The 21,252-nt window shown below is 39.6% G+C and overlaps 1 protein-coding gene across 5 annotated transcripts; it reads right to left on the bottom strand.

Annotated features, from left to right (window-relative positions):
• Positions 1-1,796: 1,796 nt before the first annotated feature.
• On the bottom strand, positions 1,797-7,114 carry LOC130553724 (asparagine synthetase [glutamine-hydrolyzing]-like). Of its 5 annotated transcripts, none has more exons than XM_057332879.1 (8): positions 6,598-7,114; positions 5,532-5,784; positions 5,037-5,274; positions 4,740-4,925; positions 4,172-4,273; positions 2,490-2,617; positions 2,271-2,397; positions 1,797-1,951 (listed from the first exon to the last, which is right to left on the bottom strand). In XM_057332879.1, exons 2-8 carry the CDS (start codon positions 5,778-5,780, stop codon positions 1,812-1,814), a joined length of 1,170 nt encoding a protein of 389 aa, XP_057188862.1. In that variant the 5' UTR covers positions 5,781-5,784; positions 6,598-7,114; the 3' UTR covers positions 1,797-1,811. The 5 variants fall into 5 exon arrangements, with proteins under 5 accessions (XP_057188862.1, XP_057188861.1, XP_057188863.1 ...); XM_057332878.1 differs by having other exon boundaries at positions 5,532-5,787; positions 6,598-7,097; XM_057332880.1 differs by lacking the exon at positions 6,598-7,114 and adding an exon at positions 6,173-6,324 and having other exon boundaries at positions 5,532-5,787.
• Between the last annotated feature and the right edge of the window lie 14,138 nt (positions 7,115-21,252).

Here is a 21,252-nt window from a genome sequence, read left to right as displayed (position 1 = left end):
TCGGATTAATCACACATTTTTCTGTGATTAATCACGATTAATCGCACATAACAATTATATTTTAAAATATACTTTTACATTTGAATAATTTCACATTTAATCTTCAAATTGATGTAGAAACAACATATTTCTTTAACTGCATCATTTTATGATACACTACACTACACTCTAATAAAAATAAATGTATATTTAGCTATTAAATTCAATGGGTCTCTAATATTTTTAGACGAGGCCTCAGTCTCAGAATAATTTTTCTTTAAATCTTGATGCTTAGGCCAAAAATAAATAAAATCACAATTCTCTTTCAAAATCGATGTAAATACAACATTGAGCACCGTAGACATTATTAGGGCTGCAACAACTAATCGATAAAATCGATAATAATCGATAATGAAATTCATTGTCAACGAATTTCATTATTGATTAGTTGGTCTGTGACGTCACTTGCGAGCTGCGCAGTTATAAATCAAGCGCGTCTTCTTCCCTTTTAAAATGACCGTTTTAGATATGTCTCTCCGTGCAGCATGAGCTGCGCAGTTTTAAATGCAGATGTGGTTCTCCGTGGATGCGTCTCTTCGTGCAGCGCGAGATGCGCAGTTTTAAAGTCACACTTGTCTCTCCGTGCTGCATGAGATGCGCAGTTTTAAAGTCACACTTGTCTCTCCGTGCTGCAGGAGATGCACAGTTTTAAAGTCACACTTGTCTCTCCATGCTGCACGAGGTACGCAGTTTTAAAGTCAGACGTGTCTCTCCGTGGATGCGTCTCTCCGTGCGGCACATGTTGCGCAGTTTTAAAGTCAGACGTGTCTCTCGGTGCATGCGTCTCTCCGTGCAGCGCGAGGTGCGCAGTTTGAAAGTCACACGTGTCTCTCCGTGCAGCACGAGGTAAGCAGTTTTAAAGTCAGATGTGTCTCTCCGTGCGGCACATGTTGCGCAGTTTTAAATTCAGACGTGTCTCTCGGTGCGTGCGTCTCTCCGTGCAGCGCGAGGTGCGCAGTTTTAAAGTCCGACGTGTTCTGCATGCATCTCTTCAAGCTGTGCAGTTTTAAAGTTTAAAGGGGAGAGGTGTTTTAAATGACAAAATTAAAGATTATATTAGTAAAACCCAATTTGTGGCGTTTGCACTTTGCAAAGTACATAATAGGCTAAATACCCTGATTTGGTGGTTTATTTAGTTCAGAGGTGGGTAACGAAGTGCATTTACTTGAGTACTGTACTTAAGTACACTTTTTGAGTATTTGTACTTAGGCATTACTTTTTCTGTTTACTTTATACTGTACTTACATTTGAATGACAAATGTCTCACTTTTCATGGCACAAAAAAAAAATGTCCTTGGCCGACCCTCCCCTCGCTCCCACGTTTGGGAGAGACTATTGTCAGTTGCTTCTAATATGACACACATGAATCAACTCACCAGGTGTGTTAATTATGGAGACATTCACAACATTTTGGGAGAAGGCTAATGAGTTCAGTTGTGTATACTTTTCCCATATCTGATTTACTTATTATAAGCAAAATATGTAATTACATTTTTATCCGATTAATCGATTAATCGAAAAAATAATCTTCAAACTAATCGATTATCAAAATAATCGTTAGTTGCAGCCCTAGACATTATAGATATCATATTGGCAGTATATGGATTATTAAATGCTTTCCTGTAGCTCAGTGGTTAGAGCATGGTGCTAGCAACGCCAAGGTCATGGATTCGATCCCAGGGATTGCACATAGTCAGAATCAAATGTATAGTATAATGCAATGTAAGTCGTTTTGGATAAAAGCTTCTGCCAAATGCTTAAATGTAAATGAATCAAGGAATAAATGAGCATGCAATGACATGTACCTTATGAAAGTAGATGTATCCTTGTGTCAGTTCATCAGAACCTTCACCTGAGAAAATCACAACCCTGTCTGTCTTCTCACGGATAAACTTTGAGATCAGGTACATACCTCAAGACAAATACAAAACAGATGTGTGCCTGAATGTAAATGCTGAGCACTGCTGTCATCTAGTGGTTATGAAATCACACTGCATATTGAGTGTAGAAATGTACAGTATTTAGAAAGTTGACATGAACTTGACATGAGGGTGTGTTTTTATATTGGAATTATCATTTTAGTTGGTGTACAATAATGTTCATCGAGCTATATTTAGTGACAGCAATATTATACTAACTTATGGATCAGACTTTTTGATGTAAAACTCTTTAAAACTATTTCCGTCAATACATTTATTAATTCTTAGTCTGCTTTGTTCTTGCACATTTACCAACAGATGCACGCACAGTTGTGATGTCATAACTTTCCAAGTGAAAGATGACTTCCTGTATGGCACGGATACCTTCCTCAGGAGTGAAGCTCACCTCATGGTGCTCACTGCCTATGTGAGCTGCCACCTGAGACACAAAACCAGTTAAAACCCAACTGATCTGACCCTACATACATGTGTATGTTCAAAAATATCAAGCATCTTCGACATGTCGCTTGCCTTGCGAGCAGCTATTATATCTGTGCTGTCCTCAGTGCCGATGGCAAAGGTTTGAATCTTATAATCGAGGTTCTCTTCTTTTGCCAGTTTCACAACTGTTGCAGTAACCAGACTGGAATCAAGACCGCCTGAACATATACAGTAAGCATTAAGGAAGAGTTAAAAATAGTATATTAAAAGCAAATAAGTAAATAATGTAGGGTATGGTCGGATCAAAGTTTACCATCTGTGATCATAAAACACAGTAACCTCTCAGCAGGACTACGACCAGGCACCAACAAGTCTGGCCAAATGTCCTATTCTCAACACCTTCATCTAAACCAGGACAGATTCGGATACTCTCCCCTAGACTTCAAAGGAGGTTCTTGGGGGGAGGACAGGACTGTTCACCAAAGTGAGAAAAGCCATGTGGGCCCCAGGGACTGAGAGCCTCAAATTCTTCCAAAAGAATGTCTCTTTCTCTTTCCTTAGCCACAAAAGACTGGTTTAAAGTGTATACACATGAATCTCCACATTGTATGCTTGCCTCTATGTTATTCTCCTTCACCTATAACCTCAAAGGCATATGTGCTTAGTGGTATTCTGTGTATATTTACATTCTTGTCCAAACTACAGGTCAATGTAATTGTAAGCCCTTCATGTTTCATATCTACGTGTTTCCCTTTTCATGTATTAGAATATGGTGTATAGCACAGTAATGTATTTTATACCATACTCATTTTATTCTATTCTAAGTCGATTCCTGCTCCAAACTACCAGGTGACCATAAATGCAAATGAGTTAGTGTGCCGGACAAAGAAACATGTTTTCGCACCCAAAACTCATCTCATTGGATCGCCCACCTTGGAGGGGTATGACGCCCTCTGTGTTAAAACATCTGAACACGCAGGAAAGTTTGCTCTTTTGTGTATGTTCGTTCGCTTGGGTGCGTTCGCGCTCCTGCGCTTTCGCTCACTCGTCTTCTGTCAACCTCTCGAGACCTGCCTCTCCTCAGAGACAGCATTCTTCAGGCAGTTTTGCTTCAAGCTAAATCAACGGACTCACGGCCTGCTCTGAACGCATCAGGACCCTTTGATACGCGCGCCAGCACGTGTCCCGAGAAACAAAGAAGCCAATGCAAGTATCTGAACTATTGCTAACCAGTTGCTAATAAGCTTTGCCCCTTTTAAATAAGGAGATTTGTCCTTGATGGTTCGTGCAGATGTGAATAGCTGATTTAATACTGCCTTTTTCTTTGCTTTATCTATTTCTTTCATTCTCTACTGTTTTACGTTTTTATGTTTGTTTGTTAATGTTTGGTCTTTGTTAGTAGTTGGTTTTAGTTCCCCCGTAGCGTAGATAAATAATCCGCATGTGTATCCACGCTCGAATTGTTTCTGTGTTTATTTATCACATATCAAGGTCACTTAAACTGCTTGATTTCGTTAAGATTTCTGAAGTGGTACTGTACTACAGTAAGAATATTGTTTTTCCAGGCCAGGGGAGTAATATTTCTTAGAGTTAATATACGACCTGCTGATCACTCGCTGGACGAGTACATTTTAGTTTGTTGCTGTTATTAGCTCTGCTGCATCAGGTTAAAGTGTATAAAATAATTAATGGTTAATCACAATTAATTATACGTATGTTACTGTGGTTAAACTCATTGTTTCCCCGAAATACACTACAATAAGCACAGGTACCTGAGAGGAGACAGCCAATTCTTCTTTGACCCATCAATCGCTTCCTTACAGCATTTTCAAACAGGATCCTAATGTTGCTCTTGACAATCTCCAGTTCAAAGCCTGAATCATATTCAAACATATTAGAGCCACCTTTGAACCAGGAATCTATAATGTTTGTTTTCATCTCGCCATATTTGATTTACATACTTATGTTTCTCATCTGGGTTAAAGTCAAATGACATCAAGCTTACGTTTACATTTTTTTTGTACTTGCTAAACAACAGATTTTGATTTTTAGGTGCCCATTTTGATTGGAGTAATAATGCATTTTATTTCATTTTTTTTAAAATACATCATTAAAAAGTTCCAGTACAAACCGGTTTGGTAAGTTCCCCTAATTGAGGAAACACCCACACGTCAAGGAAGGGCAACACAAACTAGTCAACAATAGTATAACAACTTTCTAAAAAAATAAGTACATTACTGAATAATTTTGTGAAATGCCATCGCTACCTTGCCAAGTACAAAGTCATTGCGGCTGTTGACGCCATTAAGTTTCTAGCATGTGTCTACATTACACATCTACCTGTGCCAAGTCCCTCCACGATGTCGTAGGTGGCGTGTTTGGGTTCGTCTGTGAAGTTGTGGAAACGATACAGCTGAACATGCTCTACTTTTCCCGAACGCTTGAGGTTAAATTCTTCAAAGTGTCCCGGTGGAAAGGGGGTGATCTTTGCAGGAGTGGACATGGAGTGTTTGATCTCTGTTAAACCTGTGTGGATAACATTTAAATGACTTAATGCTGTCAGAATCACATTTAGACTATGTAACTGTGAAGCAAAATACGGCCGGAAATGTAGGAGAATAACAGTTTGGATTTTACCTTTGGCCTCAGAGCAAACAGCTAGAAAGCCATCATCGGTAATCATCTTGAACAAAGGCCTTACACCATAGGTATCTCTGCCCAGGAAAACCTTTCTCTTAGTAGTGTCTAACAAGATAAAGGCAAATACACCATCTAGCAGAGACGCCATCTTCTCAATCCCAAAGCGATCATACAGGTGCAGAAGAATCTCTCCATCAACTTTGGTCTGATAATCAAACTCAAAGTGATCCTTTAGCTATAAGAGAAGATCCGTTAAGGGATGATACTGTTAAAACTGCTAATAATAAGTCGAACAATTTGAACCTTAGTGTTTTTCTAATACAACATTAAATATATAAATAGCACCAAGATGGCGAAGAAGGTGAAACTTTGACCAACAAATGAAAGCACATGAGGAACGGATACTGTGTAAGTTATGAGCTATTGATATTAGTAGGTAAAATAATAACAAAAATCATTATTGAAACACAAGAAACAAGTTTGGCTACTTACCCTGATGTGGTTGTAGATCTCACCGTTGTAACACAACCAGAGGTGGGGAAACTTCTTGACACGTAGAGGCTGCATGCCATACAGCTTGTCCACAATGGCCAGGCGGTGAAATCCAAAGCAGCAGTTGGTAAAATCATTGACATTCTCAAAGCGGAAAGCGTCAGGACCGCGATGCGCAATCTTCATGGCATTAATGATCTGAACTGCGAGACACTCATCACTGCCAAACAATGCCCATATACCACACATACTGCTGCTGGAGATGAATAAAATAAATGTTAATGAGAAAAAAGAAGGGAGCAAGATTATTAATATTGTCTAAATATAACATCATGTTATTTTACTGTTCAGTTTGCATATTTTCAAAGTAGTTGCCAATATACAGTTGTAACACAAATGGCAAATATAATGTTCCAATAATACTATAATATGACATTATGGTGCATACATATTGGTAATAAATTATTCCAAATTACACTATTCCAAAGAACACCAATAAAATGCACAACTTTCTTCTACAGATATTTTGAAGGAATACACTCCATCACAGAAACCATTTAAATTGTAAATGTTTATATCTTTTAACAAATCTTACATGTACAAACTTTATCACGCATAATTACACAAAATAAAACTGCAACCTTGCTAAGAAGCATGCATTCTGATCACAGGGTGACTTCAGTCCAAGATGGCTACATTTTACCAAGGATCATCAAAGATCACATCATACTGTATTGTAGTTATCTGCATCTAGCCTGTAAATACCAGCCATATATCAAACTGGTAAGACTTGTACACCCTTATGAAACTCCACTGAAGGAACGGCATAGTTCACAAAACAGAAAGTAACCTTACAGCTTTGGCTGATGTAACTTCAGCATAAGGTACAATGACATTTTCAAGTAATTCAGTGATGGCACTAAATACAAGCTGTTGTGGTTTATCATATGGAAAATCATCACGGTAATCTACACAATATTATATATATATATATTAAATATAAAATAAATATATTTATATATATATATATATAATATGACAATTAGTAACAGTTACTACAGCATACCTTTATAAGATGGTCTTTATTCGTGAGTAATGCCAGTTGCTGTTTAGCAAGGTTTGGCTGATGAAACACGTGTCCGCTGTTTCTGCAGACAGTAGGTGTGTTCTAGTGATGTTTCGTTAGTGAACGAATCGTTCTTTCTTTAAAGTGAACGAATCGTTCTCGTTCACGAAATGCAATGACTCATATTTCTCGTTCACTGAAATCTCTCCCTCGAGCACAGAGCGTCTTGGCTTAAACGTGTGTCTAAAGCACGAGCCAATGGCGTTCGAGAGTGAGCTTTGACAGAGCATATGATTGGTTGAATGTACTGAACGAATACGCCGTTCACTGAACGAACGAGCCTGTGTTTGAGTCTGAACGAGACCCGCTGATTCTCGTTCATGAACGATATGAACGATCAGTCATCTCGTTCGTAAGTGAACGAAAGGACCCGCTGATACTCGTTCGTGAACGAAATGAACGATCAGTGATCTCGTTCATCTCGTTCGTAAGTGAACGAAAGGACCCTTACTTCTGCCTCGTAAACGAAATGAAAGGTCCCTTGTTCAACAAGTACAGAAACGGACACAATGTAAAGATCCTTAGGAAAATAATAAAATAATGCAAGCTGATGGTTAAATGTAACAAAGACAAATTAACATTGTCATTTTTATTGCATGGAAAATGCCAAGCCCTGTTTACTCAGTTATTTTACTGCAAGCACAGGTGTTTTGTGTGCATTTTGTATCATTTATTGTTGTTGTTTTTTTCAAATAAAAACGACTTCATTACGTTTAATTCATGTCATGCACTTCTCTAAAAACTGTAAAACAAAAAAGTATTGGTTAGCTCTCATTCGCGTCACGTCAGCAAATAGCATTCCAGTTCCGGCTGTGAAGGGACATGTAATTGGTTAGATCTTCCACTGAATGAATACGCCCACACTGACCAAGTCGCCGTTGAGTCTGAACGAGAGTGAGAGATCTCGCTCGTGAACGAATTGAACGAACTGGTACCTGTCGTTCATGAACGAAATGAACTTTAGCAACGACAATAATAATTAACGATAATAAAATACACTAATATTAGAGCGAAGTGGTAAGCGCACTGATACAAACAAGCTGCCGGCAGCGATGCAGGAAACAGGAGGATACACACACATAACACACACATAACAGCAACCTCTACTGCCACCTACTGGTCAACATGCACAGAAGAACACAACAGATACTTTGCATGCTTGTTTATTTAAAATACATAAACTTTACGTTTAACATAATCCCAGATTTATGAATGTGTAAATGACCAAACAATTAACTTTTTAATTATGCAGAAAAACCTTGTGCGTTGGTCATCTGAACCACTTATTTAGACTTATTTTATTTATTTAATGAGTAGATCAGAGACACACATTTTAATAAAGCCTGTAATCAGTTTATACGTCCATTAATACGTACGTTGACATAACACAACTCTTTTTCGCCACCTGCTGGCGTATTATAGAAATGGTCACTGAACGAATCAGTGAACAAATCTGAACAAATCATTTTGGTGAACGAACTGAAAAAGAACGAATCACTCAAATGAATCATAATTCCCATCACTACGCCGCGGACAATTCATTCATTCGAACCGGTTCTTTATTTTTAGTGAACCGGTCGAACCAGTTCAGCTGAATCGTTCCCGTTTAGCGTCTCCCGTAAACACTTAATATCATCCACAAATTAATTCAGTTATTCACTTTCTGGCGTGCATGACAGTCCCGTGGACTTGAACCAATATACCGGAGTTATTTAATTACAACAACAGCACACACTGAACTGAACTGCTGTGTGAAAAGAGAATTTATGAGCACGTGCAGCTCTCGTTCTAGAGTCGAGAGTCGGCAACAGTTTTCGGATAATTAGTTTTCGGATCACAAGAATATTGCTCTATCAATGTTTTGTTTTGAAGGAGAAAATAAAACATATATCGCTGGACTCGGACGAGTCCGACTAGAACAACAGACAAGTCCGAGTTCAAATACCAACGAGTCCAAGACAAGTCCGAGACGATAAAAAAACGTCTCGAGTCCGGACTCGAGTCCGAGGACTACAGCACCACGTCAAGTACCCTAAACATGTATTCATTTGTCAAACAGATGATTAATACATTTATATTATGTTGTAGTCTCTGATTATTTAAACAATTTACCTAATTACTATATATGTCTGATGATGCTGGGGTATACAGTGCAGTTGTATTGCAAATTATTTAAATTGAAATTGAAGATTACTTTTATTTTTAACAGAATATATTAATTTAACTTTGAGGTATTTTAATTTGATTAGACTAACTATTGATGTACATTGGTACCGAAACGATCCGAATAAAATAAGTTAGGATAATGTTCCTGGAAGGGTAGGGGAACGTAAATAGTTTTTGGTTACCAAATTTTGCTTTCCAGAATGTTTTCAGTTTTTGATTCCCAGGGGTTCTACTTACGTCCATAACATTCTGGGAACTACAATTGTTTGCCTTTATGTAGTTAACCTTTTTCAATAAAGTTACCAGAAAAAAGTGTATAATTTTGGTTGTATATCTAAGTAGTAATTTCCATAGTTTTAGAAAATATATTTTTTTGAGGAAATATTCACTGCCTTAGTCCAGAAGCTATTATGTTATTTTAAATATCGCAATCATTATTGTGGGTGGTGTGAGGTAGCTTGCATGCATGTGCAACAGTGTCCACTATTAGTATGTGTCACAAATCATTGTTGCCCTACAGATTTGAGTATAGATAATAACTGACTAGTGACTTGTACTACACTGAAAACACAAATACTATAAGTTGACTACACTGTTGAATGAGTAAACTTGTTCCCTCTGTCGTGATTCTGCCCATCTTGTCATGTCTTTTTTGATCTTCTAGCAGAATCACGGCAGGATCCCTTGTTTTATGCGAGAAGCCATGAGATGTTTGTTTTTTACTTCTCATGTGTTTTCTCGTGTCTCGTCATTGTCCCCGCCCCTCTCGTTTCCTGTATTGTCTCCCTCTTGTGTCTTATGTTCCACACCTGTCCTCGTTCGTTATCCCTTGTTTGTCTTTCCTTTAAATACCCTCTTGTTTCTTTGTCCTGTGCTCGTGCATTGTATATGGTGTCTTTGGTGGCGGTCCTTGTTTATTGTATCCTGTGATTTCCTGTTTCTCCCGTGCTCGTGGTCCGTTTGGAGTAAGTGTTTAGTTTGGTTTATCTAGTGTTGTTTATTTTCAGTTTAGTGTTAGTTAGTAGTCGTCCTGTCATTATCTTATTGTATTGTGTTTTCCCCCATCGTGGGTTTTTGTTTTGTGTTTCTTGTAAATAAAGTCTTGTTTCTGTTAACCCCTTCATTGCCTGCCTGCAATTGGGTTCTTTACACACCAGCCGTGACACCCTCAATTGAATGAAGTAATGGAGTCTCCCAAAACTTGTTTGTATATTTAAGATCACTGAACTTGATCTATATGTACGTGCAGATTTAAATAGTAAAAATCTATGGCCTTTTGGGCCCGTCAATTGGGTTATTCCTCCCTCAAAACCCAGACATGTAACAACCCACTGAATAGCTGGTCTAAGTACAAATGTGTCACAGGACATTGGTAACAACACTTCAGTAAGTGCACATGTGTAACAGGAATTATGTAACTACATTTTGTAACAACAATATATTCACAGAAGTGTGTCCACTTCCTTAGTCTTCAATGTTGCAGTTACCAGTTTGGAATACATTTACATTTACATTTAGTCATTTAGCAGACGCTTTTAACCAAAGCGACTTACAGAGGGTTCAGGGAGCAATAAGCGATCATCCTGTATTATTGATCCTGTCATACAGGAGCAATAATACAATATGTGCTAATACAAAGTTACTAGTTTCAACAAAAGGCAGACCAATACCTGTTGAGAGAAAGAGAGAGTTATTTTTTTTCTTTCTTTTTTTCTAATTTGTCTGTCAAGTATTCACAGAAGTGATGGGTTTTAAGTAGTTTTTTGAATGTTGTGAGAGATGTGGTTGACCGGACTGAGTTAGGAACAATGTTCCACCAGAAAGGAGTTGTGAATGAGAGTCAGTGGGAAAGCGATTTACTGCCCTTTTGAGAAAGCATTACAAGACACCGCTTGTTTGTTGAACGCAGGGTTCTTGATGGGGTGTAGGAGGGTGTGAAAGTATGCAGTGTGCAGATCCAGTGATAGTCCAGAAGGCAAGCATTAGTAACTTGAATTTGATACAGGCTTTAACCGGTAGCCAGTGGAGAGAGATGAAAAGGGGTGTCACATGAGCCCTTTTGAGCTGTTGGAAGACGAGGCATGCTGCTGCATTCTGAACCAGCTGGAGTGGTTTGATAGCCTTTGCAGGAAGACCAGCAAGGAGAGCATTGCAGTAGTCCAACCTTGAGATTACCAGGGCCTGGACAAGGAGTTGTGCCGCATGCTCAGTGAGATAGGGTCTAACCTTTCCAATGTTGAATAAGGCATATCGGCATGACCTCGTTGTCTTGGCAATGTGATCAGTGAAGGACATCTGTTCATCAAATGCGCCAAAATCAAATTTCTACTCTGATGTTCCTGGCTGTTTTGGAAGGAGTGGTTGTGGTATTGCCAAGTTGGATGGAGAGATTGTGTTGCACCGTGGGGTGTGCCGGAAATAGGATTAGTTATGTCTTGGCAGGGTTCAGCTGGAGGTGATAATCTTTCATCCAAGCTGAGATGTCTTCTAGGCAGGCTGTAATGCGAGCTGCTACAGTGGTATTGTCTGGGTGAAATGAGATGTAAATCTGGGTATCGTCAGCATAACAGTGATAGGAGAAGTCGTGTGCCCAAATGATGGGTCCCAAGGATGTCGTGTAAATGGAAAAAAGCAGCGGTCCAAGCGCCGATCCCTGAGGGACCCCAGTGATCATGCGGTGAGCAGTGGACAGTGAGACCCTCCATGACACCCTGAAGGATCTGCCGGAGAGGTAGGATTTGAACAAGCGGAGAGGAGAGCCTGAGATTACAACAACACATTATGGAAATCATGATGATTCCTACGTGCATGCCATGTATTTAAGACAGGACTAAAGGCGTGAATAATGTTGAATCAATAATAAGGTTTCACCTTGTTATACCAGTGTACTTACATGGTATCTCCTCGGGAACTGAATATAAAGTATAAAACAGTCACAACTTACTGTGTAATATGCAAAACATGTGCAAAACAACTTACTGTGTAATAACCCCTTAACCTCCGTTTAACACTTTAACACCAGTGTAATGACATGGTAACTCCTCGGGAACTGTCCACTCAATATAAAGTGTTAAACAGAGGTTAAGGTTTTGCATATTACACAGTTAGTTGTGACTGTTTTACACTTTATATTGAGTGGACAGTTGCCGTTTAGTCATGTGCTAAATACATGGCATGCACGTAGCAATCATCATGATTTCCATAAAGTGTTGTTGTATTCCAAACTAGTAACTGCAACATTGAAGACTGAGGAAGTGGACAAACTTCTGTGAATATATTGCTGTTACAAAATGTAGTTACATAACTCCTGTTACACATGTGCACTTACTGAAGTGTTGTTACCAATGTCCTGTTACACATTTGTACTTAGACCAGCTATTCAGTGAGTTGTTACATATGTATATTTACACAAATAGTACAGCTGTAGATACTATGTACCAATGTGTACTTACTCTGTGGTTACATACTAAGTACACATCTAGTTACTATGCAAGTTCACAGGTATTAGGGCCACTTAATATAAAGTGGGACCGAACAGGGACCTAAATAAATTTAACACGACTGGGACTAAACTAAATACACACAGCAACAAGACCGGGTAATACGGACAAGGCTAGGAGTAGTTTACAGGTAACGCGCAAGGCAAGATAACAAGGCATGGAAGCAAAACAAACGAGCATAGGACAGCAAACACAGGCATTAAATAGGGAGACTAACAAATGATAATTAACAAGGGACAGGTGTCGGGGATGAAACACTAATGGAAGGCTAAATTGGGAAACGAGAGGGGCGGGGCCAAAGACGAGACCGGAGAGAGCGCATGCTATGTCAAAACCAACAATAACATGTCCATCTTATAATGATCCTGTTTCTTCCCAGGACTTTTGTCTCACCCTGGCCAGCAGGGGGCGCCTTCGGGAGCCTCCCATCAGGCGTCACCAAAGGGACACTCATTTCAGTTCTGGTCGCTCCGTGACTGCAGGGGTCGCTGCTGTCACATCTCTTCACTTGATTACGTGCTGATCGCCCACACCTGTGTCACACCCTTTATTACTCTGTTTGTTCCTGGACTCTGTGTTCAGTCTTGAGCCATTACTCCTGTGATCCAAGATGTTGGTCTTCTCAAGCTAAGTCTAGTTTATGTTATGGTTTTTAGACCCTCGTGTCTACTCTTTGTTACACTGTTTTTGGAAGCACGGCTTTCCATATTGTTTTGTATTTTGTGTTAACTTTAAGTAAAGATTCATGCTGGATAATTCAAGTCTCCTGTATCTCTGACCTTCTGCAATTGGGGTTACTTACCTTTGTAAATAGCTCACTGTGTTATCTCTCACATTTAGTACACCAGAGACCTGGGTTCGAAACTCACTACACACAACCTGTTACACCTCTCCACACAAAACATGAAGCTTCTGCCATGATCCTGCCACAAGACCAAGACAGACATGACATGATGAGGCAGAATCATGACAAATGCAGCACATAAATCCACAACAGTAAAACATTTGTGGTTATGCGGTATAGAATTTGGCACATCAGGCACAATCAGGGCCAGAGGAATTATTAATGAGTTAATTGCCCTCAAGTCTTCTGTTAAATGCCAACTTGTTCCATCAGTTTTCCTAACAGATTAGATTGATGTATCATGTGATGAGTGAATTGGCCCATGACCCCTTGTTCCAGAAAATTGTCAAGAATAGATTGAAAACCTTCAACCTTCTCATGTGACAATGGGTATTGCTTCAAGCACACTGGAATTCATATTTTCAACTTTGCCTTGTAGAGGGTTTAGGCCAGATTTGTCTTTGTTTTGAGACCACAATGTTAGTCCTACCTTAACAATGTTGTTTTTAAATCCTTTTGCTTCATGTGGCATCAAAACAACAGCTGCGTTTGAGACATCTGAAAGCCATTTGAAAATACAATCTCAATGCCAATGTTATGCATGAGATCTCTGCCCAAAAGATTCAATGGTGAATTTGCAATAATTACAAATTTGTGTAATAAAAGTAGATGACCAATTACCCTTCACCTCAATGCACATAAAAGGCCCAACAAAAAATTTACGCAACAGTTTGCATCAATATTTCTGAGTTTTGACAGCTTCTAACATAATGAAGTTCATCCAACAAACTATTTTTGAGTTAGACAGATCACCTTTTTTCTCTTAATTAAAATATATTTTTATGTAACATCAACCTAACAAAACCCTGTCAATTACTAAAATTATTAAGTTGTTCCAACTAGTTTTTTCTTTAATACTGAATTAATCATAGACACTGGTTAAACAAAATTCTCTGGATAAACAATTCTCAATGCATATTCAAAGCAAGAGCAGATCTTAGCATCTCCAATGAAATCTTTTTATAGAGAAACAGCATTTATGTTTTTGAGCCTAACCTAAGCAAACGCTCTAACCTTTAGGACAATGATAACCTCTGAAAACCACTAACATAACCAACCTCTTTATATGCCAAGAGAACAGAATATTAAATATCCTTAAGTCTCATGCTGTTCTGGAATTGATGAAAATTCAGAAAATAACACTTTATTTCTACATTAACTATCATCATTTACTCCCATGCAAAGCAGCAGATGCTACTTTAATAAAACATCATTCATGTAGCCTCGACATCAACTCGGGTCCTCCTAACATATTCTATGTGGGTCTCAGTCTGGTCCTCTGCCTTGCGGGGTGTCTAAAGGTCAGTTTATGGTTCTGCGTAGGACGGCGTAGCCTACGTACGTAGACGACGCCGTCGTGAACATTTATGGTTCTGCGTTGAGAGTATGCGTCATACTGCAATTACACCGCCGAAACGCTAGTTGGCTCTTTGTGTTTTCATGGGTTTGCTCTTCTTCGCCGATGTTTTGTGTGTGTGTATGCTAGTGTTTGCAAACGACAATGGAAGCTAAACCGATGTTAGAGGAAATCTCTCTCCAAGAATTCGCCGCCATCTGACAGTCTTTATAGTCCGCCGAAGAGGAGTCATACAGATGCGTGTATTTCCGAACCTCTTCAATCAGACGCTCAGTAACTTGGTCGATGTCGATGCTCACCATGTTGTTCTTTTGTGGACTCTGAACTTGCCGGAAGAAGACACCAGAGAACAAGATGCCGGAAATGCGTAGAAGGAAGTACGATGCTGCCAAACCGACCAATCACAGCGCTTGCGGTCCGCGTAGGGTCCGCGTTGAGTTGACGCGTTGNAACAACACTTCAGTAAGTGCACATGTGTAACAGGAATTATGTAACTACATTTTGTAACAACAATATATTCACAGAAGTGTGTCCACTTCCTTAGTCTTCAATGTTGCAGTTACCAGTTTGGAATACATTTACATTTACATTTAGTCATTTAGCAGACGCTTTTAACCAAAGCGACTTACAGAGGGTTCAGGGAGCAATAAGCGATCATCCTGTATTATTGATCCTGTCATACAGGAGCAATAATACAATATGTGCTAATACAAAGTTACTAGTTTCAACAAAAGGCAGACCAATACCTGTTGAGAGAAAGAGAGAGTTATTTTTTTTCTTTCTTTTTTTCTAATTTGTCTGTCAAGTATTCACAGAAGTGATGGGTTTTAAGTAGTTTTTTGAATGTTGTGAGAGATGTGGTTGACCGGACTGAGTTAGGAACAATGTTCCACCAGAAAGGAGTTGTGAATGAGAGTCAGTGGGAAAGCGATTTACTGCCCTTTTGAGAAAGCATTACAAGACACCGCTTGTTTGTTGAACGCAGGGTTCTTGATGGGGTGTAGGAGGGTGTGAAAGTATGCAGTGTGCAGATCCAGTGATAGTCCAGAAGGCAAGCATTAGTAACTTGAATTTGATACAGGCTTTAACCGGTAGCCAGTGGAGAGAGATGAAAAGGGGTGTCACATGAGCCCTTTTGAGCTGTTGGAAGACGAGGCATGCTGCTGCATTCTGAACCAGCTGGAGTGGTTTGATAGCCTTTGCAGGAAGACCAGCAAGGAGAGCATTGCAGTAGTCCAACCTTGAGATTACCAGGGCCTGGACAAGGAGTTGTGCCGCATGCTCAGTGAGATAGGGTCTAACCTTTCCAATGTTGAATAAGGCATATCGGCATGACCTCGTTGTCTTGGCAATGTGATCAGTGAAGGACATCTGTTCATCAAATGCGCCAAAATCAAATTTCTACTCTGATGTTCCTGGCTGTTTTGGAAGGAGTGGTTGTGGTATTGCCAAGTTGGATGGAGAGATTGTGTTGCACCGTGGGGTGTGCCGGAAATAGGATTAGTTATGTCTTGGCAGGGTTCAGCTGGAGGTGATAATCTTTCATCCAAGCTGAGATGTCTTCTAGGCAGGCTGTAATGCGAGCTGCTACAGTGGTATTGTCTGGGTGAAATGAGATGTAAATCTGGGTATCGTCAGCATAACAGTGATAGGAGAAGTCGTGTGCCCAAATGATGGGTCCCAAGGATGTCGTGTAAATGGAAAAAAGCAGCGGTCCAAGCGCCGATCCCTGAGGGACCCCAGTGATCATGCGGTGAGCAGTGGACAGTGAGACCCTCCATGACACCCTGAAGGATCTGCCGGAGAGGTAGGATTTGAACAAGCGGAGAGGAGAGCCTGAGATTACAACAACACATTATGGAAATCATGATGATTCCTACGTGCATGCCATGTATTTAAGACAGGACTAAAGGCGTGAATAATGTTGAATCAATAATAAGGTTTCACCTTGTTATACCAGTGTACTTACATGGTATCTCCTCGGGAACTGAATATAAAGTATAAAACAGTCACAACTTACTGTGTAATATGCAAAACATGTGCAAAACAACTTACTGTGTAATAACCCCTTAACCTCCGTTTAACACTTTAACACCAGTGTAATGACATGGTAACTCCTCGGGAACTGTCCACTCAATATAAAGTGTTAAACAGAGGTTAAGGTTTTGCATATTACACAGTTAGTTGTGACTGTTTTACACTTTATATTGAGTGGACAGTTGCCGTTTAGTCATGTGCTAAATACATGGCATGCACGTAGCAATCATCATGATTTCCATAAAGTGTTGTTGTATTCCAAACTAGTAACTGCAACATTGAAGACTGAGGAAGTGGACAAACTTCTGTGAATATATTGCTGTTACAAAATGTAGTTACATAACTCCTGTTACACATGTGCACTTACTGAAGTGTTGTTACCAATGTCCTGTTACACATTTGTACTTAGACCAGCTATTCAGTGAGTTGTTACATATGTATATTTACACAAATAGTACAGCTGTAGATACTATGTACCAATGTGTACTTACTCTGTGGTTACATACTAAGTACACATCTAGTTACTATGCAAGTTCACAGGTATTAGGGCCACTTAATATAAAGTGGGACCGAACAGGGACCTAAATAAATTTAACACGACTGGGACTAAACTAAATACACACAGCAACAAGACCGGGTAATACGGACAAGGCTAGGAGTAGTTTACAGGTAACGCGCAAGGCAAGATAACAAGGCATGGAAGCAAAACAAACGAGCATAGGACAGCAAACACAGGCATTAAATAGGGAGACTAACAAATGATAATTAACAAGGGACAGGTGTCGGGGATGAAACACTAATGGAAGGCTAAATTGGGAAACGAGAGGGGCGGGGCCAAAGACGAGACCGGAGAGAGCGCATGCTATGTCAAAACCAACAATAACATGTCCATCTTATAATGATCCTGTTTCTTCCCAGGACTTTTGTCTCACCCTGGCCAGCAGGGGGCGCCTTCGGGAGCCTCCCATCAGGCGTCACCAAAGGGACACTCATTTCAGTTCTGGTCGCTCCGTGACTGCAGGGGTCGCTGCTGTCACATCTCTTCACTTGATTACGTGCTGATCGCCCACACCTGTGTCACACCCTTTATTACTCTGTTTGTTCCTGGACTCTGTGTTCAGTCTTGAGCCATTACTCCTGTGATCCAAGATGTTGGTCTTCTCAAGCTAAGTCTAGTTTATGTTATGGTTTTTAGACCCTCGTGTCTACTCTTTGTTACACTGTTTTTGGAAGCACGGCTTTCCATATTGTTTTGTATTTTGTGTTAACTTTAAGTAAAGATTCATGCTGGATAATTCAAGTCTCCTGTATCTCTGACCTTCTGCAATTGGGGTTACTTACCTTTGTAAATAGCTCACTGTGTTATCTCTCACATTTAGTACACCAGAGACCTGGGTTCGAAACTCACTACACACAACCTGTTACACCTCTCCACACAAAACATGAAGCTTCTGCCATGATCCTGCCACAAGACCAAGACAGACATGACATGATGAGGCAGAATCATGACAAATGCAGCACATAAATCCACAACAGTAAAACATTTGTGGTTATGCGGTATAGAATTTGGCACATCAGGCACAATCAGGGCCAGAGGAATTATTAATGAGTTAATTGCCCTCAAGTCTTCTGTTAAATGCCAACTTGTTCCATCAGTTTTCCTAACAGATTAGATTGATGTATCATGTGATGAGTGAATTGGCCCATGACCCCTTGTTCCAGAAAATTGTCAAGAATAGATTGAAAACCTTCAACCTTCTCATGTGACAATGGGTATTGCTTCAAGCACACTGGAATTCATATTTTCAACTTTGCCTTGTAGAGGGTTTAGGCCAGATTTGTCTTTGTTTTGAGACCACAATGTTAGTCCTACCTTAACAATGTTGTTTTTAAATCCTTTTGCTTCATGTGGCATCAAAACAACAGCTGCGTTTGAGACATCTGAAAGCCATTTGAAAATACAATCTCAATGCCAATGTTATGCATGAGATCTCTGCCCAAAAGATTCAATGGTGAATTTGCAATAATTACAAATTTGTGTAATAAAAGTAGATGACCAATTACCCTTCACCTCAATGCACATAAAAGGCCCAACAAAAAATTTACGCAACAGTTTGCATCAATATTTCTGAGTTTTGACAGCTTCTAACATAATGAAGTTCATCCAACAAACTATTTTTGAGTTAGACAGATCACCTTTTTTCTCTTAATTAAAATATATTTTTATGTAACATCAACCTAACAAAACCCTGTCAATTACTAAAATTATTAAGTTGTTCCAACTAGTTTTTTCTTTAATACTGAATTAATCATAGACACTGGTTAAACAAAATTCTCTGGATAAACAATTCTCAATGCATATTCAAAGCAAGAGCAGATCTTAGCATCTCCAATGAAATCTTTTTATAGAGAAACAGCATTTATGTTTTTGAGCCTAACCTAAGCAAACGCTCTAACCTTTAGGACAATGATAACCTCTGAAAACCACTAACATAACCAACCTCTTTATATGCCAAGAGAACAGAATATTAAATATCCTTAAGTCTCATGCTGTTCTGGAATTGATGAAAATTCAGAAAATAACACTTTATTTCTACATTAACTATCATCATTTACTCCCATGCAAAGCAGCAGATGCTACTTTAATAAAACATCATTCATGTAGCCTCGACATCAACTCGGGTCCTCCTAACATATTCTATGTGGGTCTCAGTCTGGTCCTCTGCCTTGCGGGGTGTCTAAAGGTCAGTTTATGGTTCTGCGTAGGACGGCGTAGCCTACGTACGTAGACGACGCCGTCGTGAACATTTATGGTTCTGCGTTGAGAGTATGCGTCATACTGCAATTACTCAACTCAACTCTCAACTCAACTTTATTTATATAGCGCTTTTACAATTTTCATTGTTACAAAGCAGCTGTACATGAGACACATTGACTACAAGCAAAACAATCAAAGTTGTACCTGCAAAAACAAGAAAAGGTTGAAAACACAGAAGACAGACACACCCACACACAAAACACTCCACACACACAACACGCACAGCACCAACACACACAGACACAGAGACACACACACACACGTACGTACACAGACAAGTACGCACACACACACACGCTCAGTGAGAGCACACATTTAGGATAAAGGAGAGAGAAGCACAGGTCAATATAACAGATAATAAATTCCTATATGCAATATTAATTAAGTAAAACTTTAAGATTCTAAAGCAGCCCCCCCGGTCAGGCAGATAGTGCAAAAACAGTATGCAAACGGTGGCGAGGAACCCAAAACTCTAATCGAGAAAAAAAACCTCAGGAGAACCCAGGCCCAACCAGGGGATTCCAGTTCCCCTCTGGCAAAAGCTGCTGCCTCTGCACAAGCTCCAGAGAACTTGCACAACAAGGCTAAATAAAATAAATAAACTTAATAATAAAATAAATTATAGTTTAAGATTATCATTAATAATCTAATAGCATTTGAAGTTTTGTGGTGAAGACATGTCAAGAGACCGCGTCCTTCTTTATCCAGCTCTATCATCTCAGCTCTTGTCAGGTCCCCACTTCCCATTCTCCGCTCTACCATCAGGTCAGGCCATGAACTGCATCCTGCTCGCTGTGGTAACCTTGGAACAATGAGACAAGACTGGCTGAGAGTAGAGTACTGTTCTGTACTCTTTGATGCAACAAGTACATCAGTTGTGTTTTTGGTTCCGGTTGATCTAAATAATGCAGCCTAAACCCTCAGAGATTTATATTATGGAAGGTAGTGTATGCAAGATTAAAAAGATGCGTCTTTAGTCTAGATTTAAACTGACAGAGTGTGTCTGCCTCCCGGACAGTGCAGGGAAGACTATTCCAAAGTTTAGGCGCTAGATAGGAAAAGGATCTACCACCTGCACTTGATTTTGAAATTCTAGGTATTACCAACTGACAGGACGCCTGAGAGCGTAATGCACGTGAAGGACTGTAATACAAAAGGAGTTCATTCAAGTACTGAGGAGCTAAACCATGTAAGGCTTTATAGGTAATAAGCAAGATTTTAAAGTTAACGCGATGCTTTATAGGTAACCAGTGCAAGGTTGACAGAACCGGGCTAATATGTTCATACTTTTTTGTACGTGTAAGAACTCGAGCTGCCGCGTTTTGGACCAATTGGAGTTTTTGTAATAAGCCTGCAGGGCAACCACCTAACAGTGCATTACAGTAATCTAGTCTTGATGTCATGAATGCATGAATTAACTTCTCTGCATCTGAGATTGACAGCATATGACGTAGTTTAGATATATTCTTAAGATGGAAAAACGCAATTTTACAGGTGTTGGCGACGTGGCTCTCAAATGACAGATTACTATCGAATAGAACGCCAAGATTCTTTGCTGACGACGAGGGTTTTATGGAACATCCGTCAATAGTTAACAGTATTCTTGGTTGTTACTTATAGCAGTTTTCGGTCCAATAAGTAACACTTCGTTTTGTCCGAGTTCAGTAATAAAAAGTTGTTACTCATCCAGTTTTTTATATCGACTATGCATTTCATTATTCGATGGAACTGCTGTGTTTCATGAGGCTTCGAGGAAATATAAAGTTGAGTATCATCAGCATAACAGTGAAAGCTAACTCCGTGTTGCTTTATT

Source organism: Triplophysa rosa, linkage group LG4 (genome assembly GCF_024868665.1).
Source record: "Triplophysa rosa linkage group LG4, Trosa_1v2, whole genome shotgun sequence".
NCBI classification, from domain to species: domain Eukaryota; kingdom Metazoa; phylum Chordata; class Actinopteri; order Cypriniformes; family Nemacheilidae; genus Triplophysa; species Triplophysa rosa.
Note: the sequence above shows the minus strand (reverse complement) of the source record. Positions and strands in the feature narration are given on the sequence as shown.

Bases quoted from the DNA above. Each gene is read 5' to 3' on its own strand.
- LOC130553724 (XM_057332879.1), bottom strand. From the start codon at position 5,780: ATGTGTGGTATATGGGCATTGTTTGGCAGTGATGAGTGTCTCGCAGTT. The intron at 5,275-5,531 runs GTAAGTAGCCAA...CTTCTCTTATAG, and splicing joins AGATCTACAACCACATCAGG to CTAAAGGATCACTTTGAGTT. The intron at 2,618-4,171 runs GTACCTGTGCTT...GTATATGTTCAG, and splicing joins AATTGGCTGTCTCCTCTCAG to GCGGTCTTGATTCCAGTCTG.